This window comes from Pieris brassicae, chromosome 1 (genome assembly GCF_905147105.1).
Source record: "Pieris brassicae chromosome 1, ilPieBrab1.1, whole genome shotgun sequence".
In the NCBI taxonomy this organism is placed as follows: Eukaryota; Metazoa; Arthropoda; class Insecta; order Lepidoptera; family Pieridae; genus Pieris; species Pieris brassicae.
In genome coordinates this window covers 21,019,393-21,044,118 of record NC_059665.1, presented here as the reverse complement: position 1 = coordinate 21,044,118, position 24,726 = coordinate 21,019,393, and the positions used below count along the sequence as shown (strand labels likewise).

Sequence of the window (24,726 nt, the reverse complement as noted above, 5' to 3'; positions counted from 1 at the left end):
TAAATTTATCAGCCAAGAAATGCGGACGATTAGCTTTTTTATGGTTAATATACCAAGACAACATTTGTTGGTAAAACTTAAGACGTGCTTTTCACTTTAAATATTATTACGTATTTCCACTTCGAACATGAAAATAAAACAAGTAACTATGAACTTAATAAATGATATATGTATATGGAATGAGTCTATATAATTGGAGTCTACATTAAATAAAAAGGTATTTCATTACGTATAAAGTCTGAAATTCTTCATATCAGCTATTAACAATAAACCTTACACACTAAAAGCTAATGGCACTTCACTAATGCACTTATACAGGAATGGCAATCCTTTGGACGGCTTTTTAAAATAAATAATAGTCTATGTACTATAGGGCACTAACTTTTGTCTTTGTTACTATCTATCACAATATCCGTTAAACTACCGCGCCTGGAGTCATCTTGACTTTCCTTACGGTTTCTAGCATATGGTCTTGGTACAGGAGCAGTGGACGATCCTGACGATGCAGGGGAATACCTTCTAGCACGGGGCTGGTAATCCTCAGTTTCAGTATACGGTGGAGGAGGCTGCGTCAGCATCGTCATTCTATTCTCCCTTTGTGAAGCAGCTGTTATTTGCAATTCGGCGCCTGCTACTACCGTCGCCAAGGTTGGGGTAAATTGGGGCGCTGCAAGTCGAGCACTGACCCTTCTACGTCTTGACCCAACCTGCTCATCCAAATCCCTACTAGGAATGGTTGGAAGGTTGTAATCAGGTCGTATCGGACGATTGCTAGATGGACTTGCAGTTTCTAAAACCGCTAGTGCACGTAACAAATCTGCGACACTTGTATTTTCAAGAACTTCCACTTGTTCGTTTTCTGGTAGATTGGAAATATTAACATCTGGATCAAATAGACTTGGCCGACCGCGTTTAGTTCTGTTCTTATAACTTTCTAATTCACTGGTAAAGTCCGTCGACGTGCCCGCAAAACAGCTGTTGCGACCACGCTTTGTTTGGTTTTGGTACTGTCTGATACTTTTTTCTAAGTCTGTCGAACAGTCATCAGGAGAACTAGTTTTACGACTCTTACCAAACGTTGGAAAGAGGCTACTACGTCCATGTTTCGTCTTTTCCTTGTAGTTGACTAATTCATCAGAACTTTCGGGTAATGTATCGTCATCATTTTTCTTAGATTTGCTAAAGGACGGAAATAAACTTGTTCGACCTTTTCGTGTGCGGTTTTGATATCTCTGTATTTCGTCTTCGTCCATGGTATCTTCATCGTTACTAGTTTGTGCGCTAAAATCAAATGTAGGGAATATGCTATATCGCCCATGTTTTGTTCGTTCTTTGTAGGCCTTTGCCTCGTCATTTTCATCTTCATTGAAATTAAATGTTGGAAATATACTATGTCGTTTCGGCTTTTCTTGATATGATCTCATGGCTGCTGTGTCTTCGTCTTCAGAAAAATCAAAAGTTGGGAAAATACTGTGTCTTCCCCGTTTGGTTTTTTCTTTGTAATCTTCTAAGTCACTTCTTTCTTCATCACTGAGTCCATACGAAAGAGGGTACATACTAGTTTGTTTTGGTTTATCACTTGCTTGTGCTGCACTTACTCTTCCTTTCATAGTATTTTTAATATATTCTGCAGGACTTTCACCGGAACTAGGTTTCCTAAATAATCTTGCAAACAGGCTCTTTGGTTGCATATCTTCAGTGGGGGTCACAGCTGTAGGAAGGGATAATTTTCCGGTCCGAATATTTGCTTCCTTTCTAAATTTTTCTGCTGTATCACCATTTGTCCACGTCAAGTCATGATTGAATTTGGCCACAGACTCTTTTCTGTAATTTGGTACTGCTACACTGCATGCTCTTGTTCGTTTGGTAAGAATATCATGACCTATGCTAAACACTGGAGGATTTTCACTGGCTAAAATCTGGTCGTCATCGAAGATATTAATACCTCTGTCTGGAACTTGGTTGAAGCCACCCAATACATTTACAACTCTTGCTAAAAGTTCAGCTGGCTTAACAATAGCTTGTGCTGTAAAAGTTTTCTCTTTGTCAATACCAAGCAAATCAGTATCCGATTGTATTCGAAGGATATCTTTGGTTGATAGTTGTATATTTTCGGAATTAGCCCTTTTTCGTTTTGGTATTGACCCTCTTGGTTCAACATCGAATGTAAGTATTGGGCAACTGGCACTTCTATGCAGATGTGGTTTTGGCTCGACATAGACGGGCTGAAACATAAAATACGATAAATAAAAAGTCTAATCTTCAACCATTTTATGAGCAGATTTTTTAAAAAGTGAAACAAAGAAGAAAAAACATAACAAATATATAAAAAAAACCACACGATTTAAAAATATTTAAGTATATCACTCCAAACAAGGTTTCCTAAAACTTAATGGTATCAAGTTATTACTGCATTCGTTTTCCTCTAACCGTTTTCATAATTTAATGTGAAAACTTCTCACTTACCTTCAATTTAATTAAATTTGCTTCATTTATTATCTTCCTTATAGCAGCAAGATCTCGTGTAAATCCTTGCAGTATTTTACTTTGAGTTGATTTAAGTTGGTTGGCAAATTTTTGTTCGATTTTGTGGACTTTTTCTGATCTCATGCCACTTGTGATAAATCCAAGTAACATTACTATGTACCCAAGGCCGAAGGTTATCCAAACGAGAAGGAATATTTGGTAGGTGAGAAAGTATCCTTGTTTGAAACCATTGTTCACTGTGCCTGTGATAAAAAACAGTAGAAATAATATATAAAGACTGGACTTTAGTTGTTAATAATTAAAGTTTGCATGTGTTGATAACTAAGCCAACATGTTGTTTCAATCTTACTTTATATAAAATAAATTAGATGTAATTCTTTAAACAGATATTTTCACGTGGCACTTGCTCGGATTAATACCCGCATCTGAGTTTCACCATCAGACATCGACATCCGTATTATACTTGACGTTCGTCGTTCCACAACTGAGCGTTTCTTAAGGCAGTTTTTCCCGCGTACCACTATGTGGCACCAGCTGCCCTGGAGTATTTCCGAAATAATTCGACATACGGTCCTTCAAGAAAAGAGCGTAGCAATTCTTAAAAGGCCAGCAATGCACTTGCGGACCTTCTGGTAATGTAAGTGTCGATGGGTGGTGATATAACTTGACCTCAGATGAGCCTCCTGCCCTCACTCCCTCCTGACTAACGTCAGGCACTGTTATATTAAAATAACTTACCGGCAACCAAATCACCGAAGCCAATAGTTGTCAATGTAACAAACGCGTAATAGACACCGGCTACAAAATCCCATCCCTCGAAGACGACAAAAATACAAGCTGGCAGGAAAATGAAGAACAGAAAACCAGGAACCAGGTAGAGGAAAATCTGACCCAGCATGCCCAGATTATTGAAGAAGTAATCTAATTTATCTGCGCGCTTTTCATTGCGTCTCTTGTATTTTCGGTAGACGGAGATTAGCTGGAATTAAAATATACAAATTAGAATGAAGAAGGAAAACCACTTTAATACACATGATAAAAAAAACTGCAGACCCCACAGGATTTACTGTGTCGTGTCTGTCTCTTTCATTTGACTTATTAACGATACATTGTAATTTCTTCATAACATTTACCATATTATAACTAAACTACGCTTGCACAATAATAATACTTTATAATAGGACAGTTTTGAATCGCCAGTGAAAATTTTGTTTTTGAGAAAGTGGTTAAAGATGGAAGTGGCTCTGGGGGAGAACAGCTAAACCATTTTTTTTTTCTGGAATCAGTGACTGACACTGGGCATTTATCGAAGAGGTACTGAGTGCATATACGAACACGAGAAAAAATAGGTTTAGAAGGCTTATAATATGCCTGGCAAGAAAAAATATTATCAGTAAAACTTGTAGAAATACCTACTTTCTTGTAATTTTCTTTAATAAAGATGTTTTATTAACTGTAAGTATACTTTAAAAGTTGCAATGCCAATTCTCAAATAACCTTTCGTTTCTATTTCAACCGATGTGAAAATAACTGTTCTCAGAGTCATCATAAAAATCTTATAGATTAACCATTATAATTTTTAAAGGGCGCAGTTGTGAAATTTTATGATCGATAGGTGATAATACGATTTTCAGCTACAAAATTTATAGTAAATGGTAAATTAATCGTAAGCTATAAAGGTCATTGGAGCTTTTGGATCATTAAGGGTGAGATTCTGATACGAGACTTGGCGCAAACTATGACTCCTGCATATCAATGTCCAATACATTTCTAACGTACGAGCGTAAGTCCAGACTTAACACTAGGTATGACTCCCGAATGTCAAACACGTATTAGATCTGACAGAATCACCTAGTGCTCTCTCACCATAATTGAATGGCAGTTATTGACCTAGTCATGTTTATTATTTTTTCCAGCGTTAATAAAATGAGATTGCAATGACAAGATGACCCACGTATGAATTAATTGAATTTATATATCATATGATCGGATGCGCAAGCCGAATGATATTAATTGAGAAAAACCAAGCCAAATAGGGAATAACTTGGATGACGTTTCATTACATTTCTTGCCTGTTTATTGAAATTTCAATCCACTTTCTGCCTAGTGCCTTAACTTTCCAAACTTTCAATATGGCGTTGCTCATCAGTTCCAAAGAACAGTCAGATGTTTCATCCTTTTTATTTCTGTCACATGGTCACCGTATCGTATGGCCGAGGCATTAGCCAGCCAGTTTAAGTTTTGTAACAAACGCTACGGCTGAATATCTATCAGGCCGTTAGTTAAACGGCGCTGTTTAGTTAAAAGGCTAGGCCGTTAATTGAACGGCTAATTAAGCTAGTTGTGGGCGATATACACATTACGTCACTCTGATTTATCAAATTTATATTTTAAACAAAGTTACTACACATTTTTAAAGTTTTACCGAATATCCACAGATCTATCTACCCTCGGTATCAGGTAGATCTGTGGCCGAGAAGCTAAGCAGCACGAGAGTGTCTCGAGTTCCAGATCGCATCTGGCTCTTTTGAAAGTCGGTCTGTAAATGAACAACCGTTTGGTCGGTTCCTTAGTGACATAGGATATTTATTTTCATTTCCTTCTTAGAAATTTGACATACGAATTTTCAGCATAGGTTCGTCATTATATTAACTGACGTGAAACTGATCTTAAATTATCGTGACTCATGTGCACTTTTTATTTTTCATGTATCCGTTTAGTTTAGTTTGTTTTTTTTGTTCCTGTTTAGTTTTATCTTAATAACTTTATCTAATATGTATTTTTTCGCTTCTTGACTACCTTATCTAATTTAATACATTTTTCAGTTTTGTTGCCTGGAGGAGATCGCTCAAAGGCTCGATAAGGCCGCCAGTTGCCGTCCTTTTCATTTAATTATGTTCAATTTTTATATCTATTGCAACGAAGTGTTAATAAATGAATAAATTAAAAGGACTCATCAATATGATCAATGAACGACAGTTACATCATTAATTGATCTTTATTTCCTAGGAATAGCAAATACAATAGAATTACACGGTTGTCATACAACATTTGAATGATTAACTGGATTATATAGATGTGTTAGTTGTTAGTCGATACAACTCTTTCAAGTGAATCTGGCACGAATTGAATAGTTTCTTGAAATTACTCTTAAACGATACTTGGTTTTCGTCTTTTGGTGTCGTAATATAACAAATGAATACAATATTTTTAAAATACTACAATACTATTTAGTGTAAGATGGAGTCGTAAATTCCGTACGTCTAAAACTCAATTACAGTGTAAACTCCATGTAAAGTTTAACGACGAACTTCCGAAAGCGTCGAAATCAATTGTCTTTGGTCTGTTTAGCTTGTCTTCCATATACTCTACATAGAATTAACACCCTGTCTCAATAACGACAACAATTGAGTGATAAAGTACTTTTTAAGTTGCTAAAATTAGTTAAAACTGCGCATCAGTGTACGTTATTTTGTCCCTTTATTATCCTAGCCCGCAACGAATGAACTCTTCTGTCAGTATATAATGTATACAAACTTTCTAAGAAATTCGTTCTTTTGTTTACCAATTAGGATTGCTTGCTAGGATTGATTCCCCTCTGTGTGTGTTTGCCGCAATATTGCAGGCTACTCGATTGCGAAGAAGATGCATGGATCTAGATAGCGCTGCACCTTATTCCAAGTTCTCATGTCATTTTCACATGTATGTCTTACTTCTTTCATATTCTATAAATGCTTGTATAAATAAAGTATAAAATGAGGATTTACCTGAAGCCCAAAGTATTCTCCGAGGTTGGCAAGTAAGATACCATTGATCGGGATACCGAATAAACCGTAGAAGATCATCAGGATTCTGGATAGATGTGTTGTCGGTGATAAATTTCCGTAACCTGTAATAAGGAGAGAATACATACATAAATTATCTTCATTATTTAAGTAAGTCTCGTAATTTCAGCATTGCGTCTTTTTGCGTTGCGATTTTTTGGTCTATTATAAATCCCAAGTCTCTAATAAACATTCAGTGACAACCCTTTATAGGATTTGGCTTCATATTTATGAATATTCTTTAAGTAACGAACGATAATCAGGAGCCTGTTTTCTGGACACGACACACGTACCTTTTACGGAATTGAATTGATATGAACAATTTATAGACGTATAATTCATAAAAAAGTTAAATGACAGCTTAGTTTCTTTATTAAATGTGTCCATTAGGATTTCATTAATTAAAATATTAGATAAATATTAGTCTTAGTTGTACTAGTATTTGTTTTCAGCGTATAGCCGGGGAATTATCGCTTCAGGATACAATCACCACCATGATACTATCTGTGGCTAAATACTCTCCTACGCTATAAAGGAACCTTGCCTTAAAAATTTATCAACTTCCTTGGAAGCATTACATCATTTATAACTTCTGGAAAGCTGGTTAAATAGTTTGATAGCCATGGCGTAACATTTTTTTAAATACATCGTAGTGCAACACGCAGGCACTCACAGCCGTGTTGAATCCTCGGGATATACAGGCAAGTTTCTTTAAATATTTTGTACTATTTTGGATGCTTTTTAACAGTTATAACTGCTTCTTGGATATATAAACTTACAAAGAGCACTGAAACTTAAAAAAAGTGTCGCTAATTCATTCCCTATTCGGAGTTAACTGATCCGATTAGACAAGACGACCACGCAAGATCCTCTATTATGCAATTCTACGAAATGATAAAAGATATCTTGATGCGTTGAAGTAGTTCAAAGCAATGGACACGCATCATATGTCGTATCGTCAAACATCACGTTTTGACATAATCCCTTAAGTGTCTTATAAGTACATCATAAGGTATTTGCCGAAATTCTTATCACTTTAATAGGAACAACAAAAGTGTAAGCTAAGTATTCAATAAAATCGCCCCGATTTCTAGATATATTTTTTTGGTATTATTATTTAATAACATACTTTTTACTTACACATGTAGTTTGTAAATAGGTTCTATTGTGTGAAAGGTTACTTACATGAATCCTTTATAAAGTTATTAATAGTATCTATAACATAACAGGCCAAGATTAACTATAAAACATATATAATAAGCTAACTATTATTGCATCGTGTGAAAAGGCGCTAATTAATGATTTAAGATGGCGCCTGGTAGTGACCCCAGAGCTAGCTAGACAATGCTGCCAACGTTAAAGGTACACTGCCACAGGAACCGAACTTTTTAAATTTGTTGTAATTTTCTTTTTATCCGTTTTTAATTGTTTTAATTATTACTTGTTAAGTTAAGAAAATTGAAAATACTGTTTATTTGATTGTTATGATTAGGTTTTAATAAACGATTCTACTTTAAGCCCGATATTTTGTATATATAAGTAAAGAATGTGATATGAAGCAGCCCTGGTCATATTATCATATGACCAGGGCTGCTTAGATATTAAACGTGTGTCTAGAGAAATCATCTCACTAGTCATTCACTACACTAAGGATATTTTAAGTAATATAGCAAACTACAATTAGTATATAAAACTAGAATTATTTTTACCGGATTGAAGCTATATTATTTATAAAGTGTTTTCTTTAAATGTGTAAAAGCTATGTTAACAAAAGACAATACTAACTAGAGTTATGTCAAGCATGAATTTTTCATATAACGTATTCCAACGATAGCGTTAAGAATCTAACATGAAAATTTATTATGAGATATATCCAAATCAATTCAATTCAAAAAAGTAACACCAATTAGTGAGTCAGTGCACCGATGTAAGTAAAACAAATATGAGTATATGAACCTAAATAAGGTTTAAAAAAGGTATACATTGTTCTTAAAAGTAAAACTATTCTAAATATAACTTACCGATAGTACTGACAACGGTGTATGAGAAAAACAGTGAGTGATAGAAATCCCACATAAAGGCTTGCTCCTCATCTTCAGTGGTAATATTATACATTGGTTTCCCACAGTAATCTGACAGCTTTCGTAGTATACTGTCCTGTTTCGTTGGGTCGTTCGGAATGTAATTTTCGTATAGAAGATCTGAAAGATACATTAAAAACATATTTTAAGGTACATATATACACTACTACCCTGTGGTTTATACATAGCCACAATAATTCGCTATAAATGATGTTCTTGAACATCTTTTATAGCCTTAATAGATCAGACATTATCCACTGTTCAAGATTAAATATTGTTCAATGTTATTTTTTTAGATAAAATTGATATGTTTGGTACTAAAGTATAAGTGGCTTTGATTTAAACTAGTTAGTTTTGCTATAGATTACTCTGTTTTGGCTGCGCGTATGAAATGAGTATCATAATTAAAAAGTACAGAATAATTCTTCCTAAAGATATTATAATATATATATAAACATTGTCTGATATAATACTATATGATTGTTCAATAGTTGCCTCGCTTCCTATTTGCGGCATTCTTGAGGTGTCTCCATTACTTTTGATTAATTCCTATTATCAATATAGGCATTAGAATATCTTAAGATCATTAAAGTTCTTTGGTATTATCAATGTGCACGAAAAACACACGTCGTTCAATAACGTTTATCACGGAGGATTTGTACTACTCTAAGATTATGAGATTAAACGTCGACATTTATCCCCATCTAGAAAATCCCTGGTTTACGTGGATAACATTTTATCACCTGTGGAAGTGAAAAGATTTCCATAGTCTGTACGGCTCACGAAACCACCCCATTATTATAGTGGGAAGAACAGTTACACAAAATGCAAGTCTCGTCTAATATCTCGTCGTAAAAACATGCATATATGTATATGTTGTATTTTTAGTCTGAAAAGGTTTACAATTAATAGTGAAAGTTTATTTGAATATTGGAATAACATTTTTCATACCATTCCATTCAAAGTATCAAAGGTCAGAACATCTAGATGTTGCCGTAGTGTTTTGTAATAGATATTTTTAATGGTTTATAATGATGCCCCAATATTACATTATTCATAGGCGAGCCGGGGCGCAATTACTTGCGAGACCCGTTATTTCGTTCGTAAGTTTAATAATTTGGTCACAGAAGCGTTCTGCCACGGTTTGTGCTTTTCAAGCCCGCAACCCTACTCGCCAGTCCTCTGGCTTTGAGAGTCAGTTAGCCGATTCCGTCTACCGTTGATTAGTATATATATATATATATATATTATAGGGTTCGTATCACCAGTGTGTGAATTTAAGAAAACAGACGGAAATGTGCCTATATCTCATTCCCTAGGCAGATGAAGTCATGGGTAATACAAGTAATAATAATATAACGAAGCTATAAAAATTGTCAATAAAGAAGTAACGTGTGCAATTGAAATTAAATTTACAATGGGAAAATCTCATGATGAAGATTGTTTTATTACTTCATTAGTCTTTATCGTCATTTTAGACCTCCAACATATAAATACCTACTTAATTTTTACTTTAGCTTGACCGGTGAAGGAAAATATTGTGCGTCAGGCACAGAAGGCTGATCACCTACTTGCCTATTAGATCATGAAACAGATATAGAAATCTGAGGCCCAGACCTAAAAAGGTTGTAGCGCCAATGATTTTCTTCTAGTTTTAGTTTCCCCTGGTATAAATTATGTTTTAAGTTTGAATTTATTATTACTTATATTCACCTTGATACTACATTTTTATAGCATAGGCAAACATACGGGACGCTCAAAAAGGGCATTGCAGCCCATAGACACCCATTTTAGTGGATGTGTTGCCGGCCTTTAACGGCCTTTTATATGTTTACATGTACACAGTATGTACAGCTATTTCACCGGATTTTTTAAAAATAATTTTTTATCTAATTACAATATATACTTAATTCTTCTAAGCAGTTGCCTATGTGATGTGGTACATGATGTAATGGTTGCAGGGGCTTACAAAAAAATTGTAAAATAAATCTTTGCGCTTGAAGAGTGACGGAGAGTTTATTGCCCGTTCTTGATTTAAGAACTGGCAGTAATTGTTAATTTAGAACTATACATTTTTATACTAACGTTCATAAGTTACCTATATGAATGAATGACTATTTCAGTGTTGTTTTAGATAAACCCAATTATATATATTATTAATATTAGTATTGTTTAATGATTTTTCTAAAAAAGCTAAATTAGCTTTCCTTTAATTGTAAATTAGCAAGCAAAATAAATACGTTATATTGCGGATACCAAACAGGTACGTTTAGTACCGAAACTTCTTAGTTAATCTCAGCACTAAATTACCAAAAAAAATGTAAACATCATTCGCACCAAGACTATGAACCTTCCAATTTTGAATACAAATACTTTATTCCAACATAAGGTGTCTTAATTAAATAAAATTAAATAGTGCTAATTAACAGATGAACAATATAATTTAAATAATAAACAATACAATCACGATGGTATAATTGACAGTGCATGATAAAAACCGGTCAAATAAGAAGGATACTAATTAGGCGATGCCGTTTTTGTATTGAACAATTTAATGCTCGGCTCAACATTGATACATTTCCTTCTCAGGGCCTGATTTTTTAGGGCCTTTAGTTTGTCCAATGAATGCTCAAATTACGATTTTAGAACTAATAAAAAATAACAGGAGTTTAGTTCATTACCTTAATTTTTATAAAAAAGTTATGGCTACATATCAAAGGACTTAGTCGTTAACACCTATATAAAGAAAAGTCCAGGAAAAGAAGTTCACCTAATGTTAAAGGCCCAAGCGGTCGCCAAACTCCAAAAAAGTACATTGTTTCATTTAATTTTTTGTCATCGTATCTTGAAGTAAATGGGCGGATGTAATAAATATATGGTGAAGTTGAGTAGTTTATGTATCCATTTTGAAAGATCGATACACGCTTTAAATAACTTCGCTCGATAGAAAAAAAATCCAACCATAGCTAATTTTTGACACTTTGAATTTAATTTATGACGAAAATGTATTCAGAACATGATTTTGATATTTACAAGCTAAGTAATCCATTTTATAAAAAAAAGATAATATTACATTTATTTAATAATTTATATAACTAATTTTTATTACGCCTGTGTGCTCCAGCTCTCCACTGCGCACCGCAGTCCACCTCGAGACATTGATAAGGCAATTCGTGCTGGGATAAGGTCTTAAGTGACACCGAAGTACTGCCGGCGCTTTAAGAATCATAACAACCGTATAATAAGTAAAAAGCAGCTCTGTATTTCTTGCAAAAGATCAAAGTAAACTTAATCCTATTACATTTACGTGTATTTTGTTTAAAGAAACCAAAGAACAATATGTTTTTCCTATTTTTATAACTATTTGTAAGAACCCTTCCGCGGGTGAAGGCTTCCTCCAAGGATCTCCAGGTATCTCAATCTTGAGTGAATTGCATCCACCTCGAGCCAGCCGTTTTAGTAATGTCATCCACCCATGTCGTGAGTGGTTTACCTCTGTTTCGTTTACCAAAAGGGCCTCCCTCGGGTCGCCTTTGGTCCATCGAACATCAGACAGTCTTGCTACATGCCAATCGTATAACAGTTATTTAAACCAAGGTGTTCTTAAGAACAATTTCTTGAAATCAGATCTGACTTTGTATTCAATAGAACTAGTTTACTAAACAAAGGCGTGGCGTGTCTTCGGTAATGTTACATGACAGTTTTGACCACACGTTGTTTCCGTTTCAAAAACTTACTATATATTTGAATATAAGTGGAACTCAATATTTTGATAATAATAACAATGTCAAAACATTATCTAATACTTATTGCTCCGGCTACTCGAATTACCGAAATTATATTAAAAACATGTATTTATCCCTTTAATCGTACTAAAATTAAATAGATCACTGTCTTTAATCTAAACTCTTTCGTCTCTTTCAGAGAAACTGCGTTGAAAAGAGACCGCTTACTTGTCTAGTGCTTTAGGATTAGTATCCCTGGTATAAATATAGTTAATCTGACAGTAAACCCAAAACGGTTTGTCATGTAGAAATCTGATATATGTGTGATGTGAAACTACTCTCGTGGCCCATTGGGACACATCTGTAATATTTGTAGTAGTATACTAAATAAATAATAATTAACTAGTACGTATTTTTATTCACCTCGGATTCACCATATACAGTTAAAGTTATGGTAATGAATCGTTGACTTGTCACCGGTCGTGATATTGATACGAGTATTTATATCCAATTAAATTCTCTATTGCCAACCTAACTGTTTAAGGGATATAAACGTCAATTTGATGCATTGTTAACTTGCGTTCAAGTGTATGATATTCATCATAGAGACAGAATAATTGGCAATCTACTTTGTAGTTAATGTTTTGCGGAGTAAAACAGACAATATGAGACATGAGGCATGTTCTGCTTTCGAAGCTCACGAACTGGCCCAAGAGTCACCCCATCCGCATATGAATCCTCTACTTAACTCCTCAGTTCTGCAGCAGAACTGGATATATTGAATAAAAAATTTGTTTGTAGTTATGCTGGTATATAAGTATGGATACAATTATTCTTGTTTGATATTTTTATGCTCTAATAAATAATCATTAATTACTATTTAATTAATCTTCTAAAGTCTGAAAATATCACTCAACTTATTGTGAAACCTTAACTTTACCTTGTTGTTCACACTAAATAACAACTCTCCATAACGCCAGAAAACGTCGCCACTATGTATAGTAAGCTATAGCGACATTAACCGCCGTTAACGCTTTACTATAACATATTAGTTTTATTAAATAAAACTGTTTATTTTGACTAATTTACATATAAAACGAATCATAATAATGAACAAACTTTAGCCTCAATTCGTAGTAAGCATGGCGTAATGGGAGCACGAACATATTGAGAACAACACAATAGATAACAACAAAACACATTAGATCAAGCTAAAGCAACGAAATCACAAGTTCAAGTTCAAATTCACAATCTAGGGCATAAGAATATCGCACGCGTTGCATTTTTAACCTAACCTAACCTAACATTGTAGCCCTAAAGTTTCTTTAGTGATTGCGGAAATAATCCATTTTTTAGTATGTCCAAACAATGTTACGCTTGAAACGGAGGAGTGGCTGAGTTAAATGGATTTAAAATGATTCAATTGAATCTATTACAATACGAAGGTTGGAGTCACTGTCAAGAGTGGTCAAGAGCAATGATGGAAAATTGTGTTCTACAATATACTACAGCACGCCACTTTGTACAGGATTTATCTCTTCATTTAGATGCTGAGATCTCGTTTCCAAATCCCGAGTGACAACATTGAATAATGTGAGATTTCTTTTATGTAGTTCGCACTTGTGAATACAAACTGTATCCGTATATTCTTATTACAAGTCTAAGTTAAGAAATAATAGACTGAAATAGAAACTGAAAAATCTGCGCTGGTTAATCAGTGGTGATCTAGTGACGTGCGACTCTCATCCCTGAGGTCGTAGGTTCGAAAAAATGGGCTTTATATCTGCGCTTTAAAGCTCGTACGGTAAAAAGAAAGCTTTGTGAGGAAAGCGGAATGATTTATGCCCGCCTTCCATTACGTACTCCGCTACACTCGTTACGATGATTGTCACATCTATGAAAGTCATCGTTACCGAAAGTCATCGGGCATTAGATCCGAAAAGTCGACGTCTGACAGACACAGAAAGCGAATCATCTTGCATCTTAGAAATATCAAATAATAACAAAACAGTTCCAAAAATCAGAGGCTCAAACCTAAAAGGTTATTGTACTTTTCTTTTTTTACGTCTCTAAAATATATAGGGTAACCCCATAAAGGGATGAGAACTTATTGAGTATATTACATATTCAGATAAAGAATTTTATTTGTAAGGCCATAGCTTAAATATGCAGTTTACTTACTTAGTTACGGATACTAATGAAATTAAATTGTATGCATAATTTTTTTTTAATAATTTACTTGTATGTTTTGTATATTTCAGCATACATTTTATAAAGATATCGTAGGCTTCTTTTATAAAATCGTTTAACAATAGTGAAGCCATTATATTAAATTTATGACACACAACATTTTAATGGTATATTGTTATGAATGACGTCTTCAATGAGGCCTTAATATATCATGTCCATTGATCAGTACCGAGTGTATTTTAACTACTATAATAAATTTAAACATGTAATTAGAAGTATTTATTGTTTTAAAATATAACTTGTGGAAAAGGTTGATTAACTACAATTCAGTTATTAAGAAATCAAGTGTACTATGTGACCTTGAACGCAGAACCGTTCAGAATCCGGTTGCACGCGGATTTTTTCATTTTCTTTCATGTTTTAACATTTAACACTTGTGTACGGTAAAGGTAAACATTGTGAGGGAACCACCACGTTTTATACTCAAAAATCAACGACATCTTGACCTTAAACGTTTATTTATATTAGAGAACTGAAATTACTGATTGTAGTATGTATTCTTTGAATAAAAAATGCACGTAGCAAATTTACACCGAAATTGGCTTCTACGATCTACGAGAATAATTCGTAGCAAAGAGATACACTGTAATTTTTTTTTATTTTGAGTGTTTGAATTAACTGGCTATGAGCCTTTAACACTATCAGTCAGTTATGCAATACAATAGCAATATTTTTAAGGACATTGTCACGAAGTTCGCTCAGTTTAAAGAGTTTATTAGCGTGTTTTAGGGGCATTAAGCTAATACGTGATAATTAACCGGATGTAATGACGCTAAAAGGAAACGGAGTTCGTAGTCTAAGTGACGAAAATGGGATGAAAAGAAAGCTATGGACAGACAGGTTTGGTTGCAGGATGCAGGTTGCCTTTACACGAAAGGGGGTTTGGATCGAACTGAAGTACGTTACCACAACCAGTAATAAGAAAAAAATAACGTATATTGTTAACCATTTATTGGAAATAAACGGGCTTCATTATTATTGATAAGTCTTAATATAAGTAGTAATAATAACTTTCGAATGGAATTAAGATTAAACATTTACATAGTTATAAAATAAATAAGTCATAGAGAAATGATAATAATGTCAACTAACAAATATAGTTTGATTGTTCACGTGTTCCTCTGTGATATGTCTAGACGCCATTTTGATGTTAGCCAAATGACGTTATGATTAGCGCCATAGTTTAACATAAGCTGATAACATTTTTCCATAGACTAATCGACAATTATAACTCGGTGAACGTCGTGTTACCTATATATATTGTATATGTGTGTAACTTAATAAAAAAAATAAGCAGGCCAATTAGATTGGACCTCATACCACAAGTTGTGAAACAAATTTCTGAAGCTATTTATGACCAACCATGATACATGATAACCATTTATGATGAACCAAATGACAATTTATTATTTCAAAAAAGACAAAAAACCACAAATATTTACGTATTATTATTTTATGTATCAGCTAGGAACTAGAAACATCTTGTTTTTGTTTAAACCTTAACTGAACTTCCACAACTAATAGAAGATTAACCAGCGAGCAGCGAGCCTGAGATCGTAGGTTTGATCACCGGCTGTGCACCAATGTACTTTTTTTCTACCGCATATTTAACATACGCTATGAAGGTAAACATCGTGAGGAAATCGGCATGCCTTAGACCCTAAAAAAGTCGTCGGCGTGAGTGAGGCACAGAAGTCTGATCACCAACTTGCCTATTAGATTGACAAATGATCATGAAACAGATGCAAATCTGAGGCGCAGACAGACCGTGTCATTAGTCATTCATTTTATGTTCCCTTGTTAACCTTATAGATCGGACTTATGACAAACACATGTCTCGTAAATTTTATAAAATAAATATCATTAGAATAAGTGTAACAAATACCTAAAAATATTATTATATACGTGATAATTATTTGAATATAATAGAATTTATCAACTATTATTTTGTAGTGTTATTATTCATTGCAGGCATAATATTACATTTTCTTGAGATTATTGTTGGTACCTAAGATGTTTTTCTAGTATACGTGTATTAATAAATAATTATTGGCCATTTTAATATCAATAAATGTCATCTTGAATGTTGACATATGGCTTTAATGTTTGCACAACATGGCAGTCTCGTTAAATATGCTTAAAAATAAAATGTTGCCATTTATTTTTAAAAAACGAAATTAATCTCGTTAAAATACCTATGGGGTTTCCTGTACGTAAAATCGATATTTAAGAGAACGATAACGAGAATGTAAGTGCGTGCTCCTACATTCTCCCCCCCCCCCCCCTTATTTATTTTTAATTTTATTATTATTAACTACTTAAGATGTCATGTGGAACATGGTGTAATGGTTGCAGCTCCTTATAAACGTTGTGTAAAACAAAAACTTGATTTAAAAGAATGGGGGAGTTTATTGCCAGTTCTTCTCTTCCGTTCTACGCCCTAGTAAATGTAAAATTAGAAGCATGTCATATACATTTCTGTTTTTGGTGTTCATAAGTGTACATTGTGTTACCTATATGAACCAATGATTTTGAATTTGATAAAACCGTTGCCAAAGTCCTTTGTTAACAAATGTATGTATGTACAAATGCATATTTTTGAGTTGATGATTATATAACAGTAAGTCACCATTCGTGTCATCCAATTAACTACCTAATTTTCAAATCACGAAGTAAAACTTGGAGGTCGACACTATTTACGTTGCTTATAAAATTTCCACCTTGCCTCATCTTTCAATGTATCTTAAAAACCTCGTTTCAATATAAAAAATGCAAATTTATTCGTAATGATTTTATATCCCCTTAAAATTCCCGGTGACGTTAAGCCAAATCAGTCGCTCTTAGCAGGAACAAACAATATGAATAAAATCGTATAATTAAGCAATTAAAACAGATATTTTTTGTATTTCCCTTAAGCAGTACATCGTGGGGTCTGAAAGGACCCATAAATCACTGTTCCATAGAATTTGAAGATAAGTCTATGCAGTGTATGTATCTGGTAGAATATTATTCATGTAAAATGTTTTTACCTGTATGGTGGCATTTCAGTCTACAATTACCAGACGCCTGATTTGTACTTAAATGCTAAATGAAGATAATGGAGAAAGGAAGCTAAACGAAAAATAAAGATAGATATCTTTATTACACATGATAAAAGAGATAGACATAATATTAATACGGTAATAAAGATCAAATTTCTTAACGGCCTTTCAAATAAGCCAAAGTACAAACTATTTTATGTTAAATGTGTAACATTTACACTTACAACATACCTATTGTCATATTAAATCTAAACGAAATAAAACTTAAAACTTTTGTTAAAATACACTTTGTGATATTCAAGATAAAACTGCTTGGAAACATGCTGGTCCCGCTTCATAGGAAAAACAAACTGGACAAAATTAACTGGTCGCTAATATAGGTTTATATTTGCATTTATTTTTCTTTGTTTCCTAAAAGAAATTAGCTTTGACGTAGCTCACACTGACTATGTTAATTAACATTTTTAATAAAGAATAATGTAAATTGTATAGATGCAATATTTGTAAATATGTACCTACAACTACAGACTTTTATCTTGTTACGCCAAAGAAGAATAACTTCTAACGCGTGTACATACACGTTATTAATGTTTACAAAATATTGTAAAAACTATTTCAAAAGAGAATGTGGTGATTCTTGCCCATTCGTATGAAACTACCTTCTAGAAGGGCCACTAATAATTACCTTTTCAATATTTTAACTTGTAATTATCGTTTTCAAGAGTGCCTTTTAATAGGCCTAATTGAAATAAATGATTTGACTTTGACTTTGAGAAAGTGTACGTATCCCGTAGACTTATCCCTTCCCTATGGCGTGAGTCTGCTCCATTTGACAATAATTTTAGGTACTTGACTTAATAAATGCAATTTAATATTGTAACTGATATATAGAGAAAAGAGAAATTTTTATAAATCTTTATATATAGGGGAATTTGGATAAAGCTAGAGGAGGCCTTTAATCAATGGTACTAAAGAAAATTGGGAGAACAAGAAAGAATATATTAACAAAAGAAACGGGCTTTTTTATTATGCTTTATATTAATATTTTGTCATTGTATGCTAAAAATACAGAAGTAAGTGTTTAAACACTGATACGTGACGATACCTCTTCTATCAATAAACTTTCCTCAATGAATCAAACTGACCGAATGAGGATGTCCCCATGTCCTCAAGTTTTCCTCGTCACACCAGACCGTGGTAGAATGCTAATATATTCTAGAAATATCCGCATATAAATGGACCTTCAAATAACCAAGGAAATTTTAAGTATTTTTAACATTATAGGAACTAATTAAGGCTAAACATATAGCGTGTAGCTAGAATAGACAACGATTTGGTATTTTTATATTAAATACGAAATCGAATTTCCATAGCGCAAAATCACCTGCATCATGTGCACATCCGACATACACATCTTCACGTACAAACCCTCAATTTGGCACCATCACAGAACACAGACAAATTAGGTAAGACTTAGTTTAATGTATTGAATACTTTTTATAGTTATTTCCCTTTTGTAAATTTTTGAATCCTTTTATAAATATTATGTATTCCATCTTTGGCTATATTTTAGTGTAATTGTTTGTTATTAATTATTATTTACATTCGCTCGAACGGTGAAGAAAAACAAAGTGAGGAAACCGACACGTCTTAGACCCAAAAAGTCGACGTGTGTCAGGCACAGGAGGCTGATCACCTACTTGCCTATTAGATTGACAAATGATCATGAAACAGATTCAGAAAACTGAGGCCCAGACCTAAAGACGTTGTGGAGCCACTGATTTATTTTTAATTATTTGTTATTCTCTATAATTACGAAATAAATTAATATTAAATACGTGGTAACCAAAACAACGTTAAATATAACGTTATTTTTCCCCGCATGTCCTCTACGACACATGTTTGACATATAGGAAAACCATCAAGCCTAAATGGACTATTAGACTTCAAAGAGAGTATGCTTAAAAGGTTGGCAACGCACTCGCAATCCTACTACCAGTGTACATCAGCCTTTGTTACCTATTATATTAAAGAATAAAGTTGCGACGGCTATTTAAAACTGACAATATATTATTAATTATTACTGGAATAAAATAATACAATCTAAATGAATTTGCACTAATAAGAATTATTTTATACAATTGATAAACAATTATCTTTCCATTATTTTATTGTAACATTACGCCCATTAGTATTACTTTATTGGTTAGGAAATAAATACATTTTCCTTCATAACTATGGAATGAAATATTACACGACTTTTATATTCCTTATTGAGTTCCTTTTGAAATAGGTTAACACCTCCTGTGACTTTTTGTAAATACAGATGCCGAGCGATTTGCTTTTGCTTTATCAGGTTTTAGAAGGACAGTAATAATAACATAATTTAGAAACGAAAGAAACATAGATTATTGAGACAATGTTCTGTTTCATAATCAGAGGAATTAACGCACTCGTTTGTAAAGTCTAGCAAATCACAAACATTTTATAGAAACGGGCCAAATGGGCAGGAGGATCATCTGATTTTAAGTGATACCGCCACCGAGTTCCGCAAGTGCGTTGCCAGCCTTTTAGCAATTGGTACTTTATTTAAGTACCTTAAGTCGAATTGGTTCGGAAATACTTCAGAGGGTAGCTGTCGTATGTCGGATGTCGAGGTGGAATTTCGTATTCCGCCTCGACGTCCAATGATGAAACTAGTATAGTATGTAGAGATCCCATATAGCACAAGGGTGAAGCTCGTAACGTTAAAAGAAAAAAGATTATCAGCCTTTTTGCTTTTTAACTCGAAACACCTCTAATCGTAGCCAACCCTGATACACGACCTTGTGTTGACCAGAACTGGAGGTTGCTTAACAATCATATTTATTTCTACTTAACAATTGGACTTCATTTAAAAAAAAATTGTAACGTCTAAAAATCGCTGTTCGTAGCGACTCGTAATTATTACACTCTACGAGAAACGTGCTTCCTTAACTTATGAAATAGTAGTTACTTCAGTTGTATAAGTAAAATGCGAATTCCTTTCAAAACATTGAACGTTAATAGATAGTTATAAAAATGTCGATTAACTTAACGATCTTTGTACGATTTGTAAACTTCACAATACATTATGTGAACTCGTTATGACCATCCTTTCACTACGTAATTGTTTCAGTAATATTGATTTCATTGCCCTATAATTACTTCTTATGTGTCTAATTAACTTTGTTTATGTATTTTAAATTGTTTTATGTTTTACTCTTTATTTATCAATTATACTTAGTTTCTTAAGTTTTTAGTTAACTTTGTAGTATTGTTCACATTCAAATAAAACTCATTAACGTTTTCTAAATTAGCATATACTTAAATAAGTATATACTTAATTTAAAAGAATACTCATTTATACACAGAATTGTAGAAATTTGCCTAAATAACATTTCTATACGTTAAAAAAGTTTTATTTATGTTTCACCTTTTAGAGGAATTATTTAAAAATAAAAGCATAAATTTAAATTCAGAACAACAACTAAAATCTTTTTCAACAGATCAATAAAAAAAGTAAAAGTATTTAATCTGTTGAGATAATGAATGGAAAAAAATAACATTGTATTCCAGAAGCAAAGGTTTTCTTGAATAGCTAACTTAGCCAGAGTTCGGCTTAATAGTATTTATTTCGATTAAAAAAATAGATAAATAGTGCCTATCTTTATAGGATAAAATACGAAATATGTAGAGCTCTACATAGTACAGTTATCAAAAGGTGGAAAATCTATGTGACTTTTACGCCTAAACTTGCAAAACAAATTGCGCGGCACATTTATTCATTTCATACGTCTTATCAGCGCCAATGTTTTAACCCGTTAATTGTTGAGTTACTGACCGTTATCATATTTATTTTTCCGGTAACAGGAACATGTTCTAACCAATTATGAAATATGGCAATCCACATTGAATATTTTGAAGGAAATCTATGAATAAATTTGACAAATTATTCCAAATGACACAATTATTGATGATTTTATAAATTATGGCAATCGCATAACTTACAATAAGTTTAAATTAGATATAAGGATTCTTTTTACATTTATTGACTTATAAATAGCAAAGGCAAAATTGCACGTGTATTTAATGGTAATGAAAATCTTTGTTATTAGCCTTAATCAGAGTAGATTGTAATAATTGCGGCATCTTGCATTATATCGAGTGTTTAGAATGATAGTTTTTTATCGTGGAAATGTCGAACAATAGATTGAAGAGTTCTGACCGCTAAAACATCAATGTGAAATTAATTGAGATTATACGTATTATACGTAAGGTTATGTTATCGTAAGATAATGGAAACATTTCACTGTAGAAAATTTACTATTAGTAACAATTACGACATGCGTCCTAAGAGCACACGATATGGTCACTTATCAGGGTCTAGTAGTACTGCAGTAAGCAGAAAAATATACTTTAGCATTGGCGTTTAAATCTCAGATCGTCGATTTTTTGAAGGCACAGAAGTATTGGTTAAGTCTTTTCTAATAATTGATGAATGTCACAAACAAATGTACTTTCTGACTTTAAACAGCAGTCAAGTTACTGTAACTCCAATTGAAAAGATTTTGGCGTGGTAAGGAAGTCGCGCATGTCCTTCACTAGGATAAGACATAAAACAACCATCTAATAATGAGTACCAGGAACTGTAATAAACAATTATTTCACTTAGTTGTATGGGAGTATGTAAGTCCGAGAACAAAAGTTGACACATTATAAACATTGGATATTGTTTATTGCCTATATATGCTTAACGCTTGTCAGAAACTATAACAAGTAGATAGGAAGGTACATATTTATTTTTAAGTGCAGTCCAGTTGCATCACAATGTCGACAAATGTAAGTGCTTCGATAAATGTGTAAATAGTTTAAGAGTTTGTAATTGTAGATTGAACATTTGTTGGATCAAAATCGGGCGAAACGTTTTTCGTTTTCGTTTGTTTTGTAAATAAAACCAATAGCTGATATTCAGGGAGTTCTATATCAATACCGTTAGTAGATTTTTAATAATATTTGGCTGTCACGTAGATACCTGTGTGGATAGGATTATAGTATTCGTGCAGTTTAGTTTAATAACGAGAACTTCTGTTTCAACGGATACGTATTTTTTTACGTATACGCACACGTACGTATGCTTGCTTGTTTAAAATACTTATTGAATATAAACTACTTAATATCCCTTGGTTATCGAATCATCCGTGAACAATTCCAACATTTGGAACAATTTCGCTAATTCTATTTTTATTGTGTTTCTCAGAAGGTTCTTATAAAAGAAATTTTAATAGGAAATTTACAAAAATAAGAAAGAAAACGAATTAAATAAACTTTCAAACAGGACTGTCTGTCAAGTCAGCTGGTATATTATAACAATAAACTGAAATAAAAACTTCATGAATTCATACAAGTTTAATCTGTATTGAAATTTCAAATAATTTGTTATAATATGCGCAAACACTTGTAGGCTTAGTAAAAATTTAAAGAATTATTTTAGTGATTGGAATATAGATCCAAAATAAGTGATTTAATACATTCAACAACTCCTTTTCTATTGTGATTTGTGGTGTGTGGACATACATATATTGACGCGTGTGATTACAACCAGGATAAATTGAATTAAAAGTTTTAGTGATATTTAACTAATAATCCTTATAAAGAACTTCCGCTATGCCTTGAATAACCGTTTGATTTCAACATAAACCAGTAGCAATTATAGAAATTGAATAGGATATAGTATTATAATTTCTTTCGACTTCCTGCTTAATAGTTTACTTACTTTGGATTTCAAGTCTTTCCAGTTTTTCTTCGGCCCTCTGAGCGACTTCAACAGGACTCTCGATGTGGTAAAATATACTTGCACCTACCAGAAGGTAAACAATATGAAGGACTAGCATGCAGGCGAACTGCTTCTTGGACATCATCTTGACGGTTCACAGTTTCGATCTTAACACACGTTTATCACAGAATGGCCGCTGTCCATATCGTCCTCGCGAAACTATATTTAATGTCTAAATTTTTCGTGTACGTAAAATTAGCGCTCGCATTTTGAACGTTGCCTTTTTCACAGCACATGATACCGGAGTGATCATTGACGCGCAAAGTCGATTGTTTAAACCATTATTCGATTAGATGTCAATTTAATTACACGACGTTTTACCGAAGCGGCTGCGATCGAATGATTTTACCGGCGCGCGCGCTTTCAAACGAATGTTGCGTGTCTTTTTTATACGTAGCTAAATGTTTGACTGGCATCACATTAGCTCGTCAAAGGATAATATGTAAGGTTATTGTCAACTTTATACGTGTAGCTGAGAATACTAACGCGTACAAGAAAGATTTCCGTTTACAACAGAAGATTAAAAGGATTCTGCGCCTGATAATGGTTACGTTACATCATTTCACTGATAGCATATTCTTTAAAATTTTGACGCAATTAAGAGCATCCCTAATCCCCTATATAATAAGATGCTGATAGCGTATCATGACTAATGTCGAGATTATTAGGTACGACTCGACAATGATATAGAAATTTAAGAGAATTTCCTTTTAATTTTATATTTAAATGTCCGCTGTTAGTGGATTAGCAGAGTGAGAAAAACAATTTTTCTCTCATTCGGTCTGTTAGATAACTATGGTTGTTTCCTTTCTCGAAGTACACTTTGTTTGTTTTTAGTCAGTTGTACCATTACTAAGATTAAGATAATTCTAAAAACGAATTTAATTAAGCAAAACGATTTTAATTTTGAAACTTCTCTAGATTCTGTGTGTTCCATAGTTTTTATTGTTTTAAAAGTGCTTAATTACTACTAAACGTACCAACTCAATTACGTTGGATCTACTTAGATAATACATATGAGATTCAGTTTTCTAAAAATATATAATTTTAGTTTTCTTCTCCTGTCTCCTTCTTCTGTGTTGTAGCATTCTACAAAATATTGTAGAATGCAAATACTAAAGGCATTTGTAACGGCCGGTTTAGTTTATTAAAAAATCTAAATATATTTTATTTATTATTACTAATTCACATAAATACATTCACACATTTTCTAATAACGTGTTTATTATATAATTTATTATAATTAATTTATGATTAGTGATGGTATCCTATCTTTATATTTGTGTCTATAGTTCAAGAACCGGCGATTTAACAAGTAAGTTGAGCAATGCTTAAAATCGCGATTGGACAATTCGTTCAACATTTTATACACTGCCCAATAAAAACATATCTGTCGGTGTATTCGTCGTACTTAACTTATGTTTTAACAATTCTAAAATTTACTTATTACACGAATATAAAATA

General features: G+C 33.1%; 1 protein-coding gene across 1 annotated transcript; it reads right to left on the bottom strand.

Moving 5' to 3' along the window:
• Positions 1-10: 10 nt before the first annotated feature.
• On the bottom strand, positions 11-23,644 carry LOC123715311. The gene is made up of 6 exons (XM_045670276.1): positions 23,203-23,644; positions 8,333-8,512; positions 6,255-6,376; positions 3,226-3,466; positions 2,467-2,729; positions 11-2,225 (listed from the first exon to the last, which is right to left on the bottom strand). The coding sequence occupies exons 1-6, from the start codon at positions 23,345-23,347 to the stop codon at positions 378-380; spliced, it is 2,799 nt and encodes a 932-aa protein (XP_045526232.1). The 5' UTR covers positions 23,348-23,644; the 3' UTR covers positions 11-377.
• Between the last annotated feature and the right edge of the window lie 1,082 nt (positions 23,645-24,726).

Excerpts from the sequence above, each read along its gene's own strand:
- LOC123715311 (XM_045670276.1), bottom strand. The coding sequence starts at position 23,347 with ATGATGTCCAAGAAGCAGTTCGCCTGCATGCTAGTCCTTCATATTGTT. Across the intron at positions 8,513-23,202 it reads GGAAAGACTTGAAATCCAAA|ATCTTCTATACGAAAATTAC; the intron begins GTAAGTAAACTA and ends TGTATCTTTCAG. Across the intron at positions 3,467-6,254 it reads GAGAATACTTTGGGCTTCAG|CTAATCTCCGTCTACCGAAA; the intron begins GTAAATCCTCAT and ends TTTTAATTCCAG.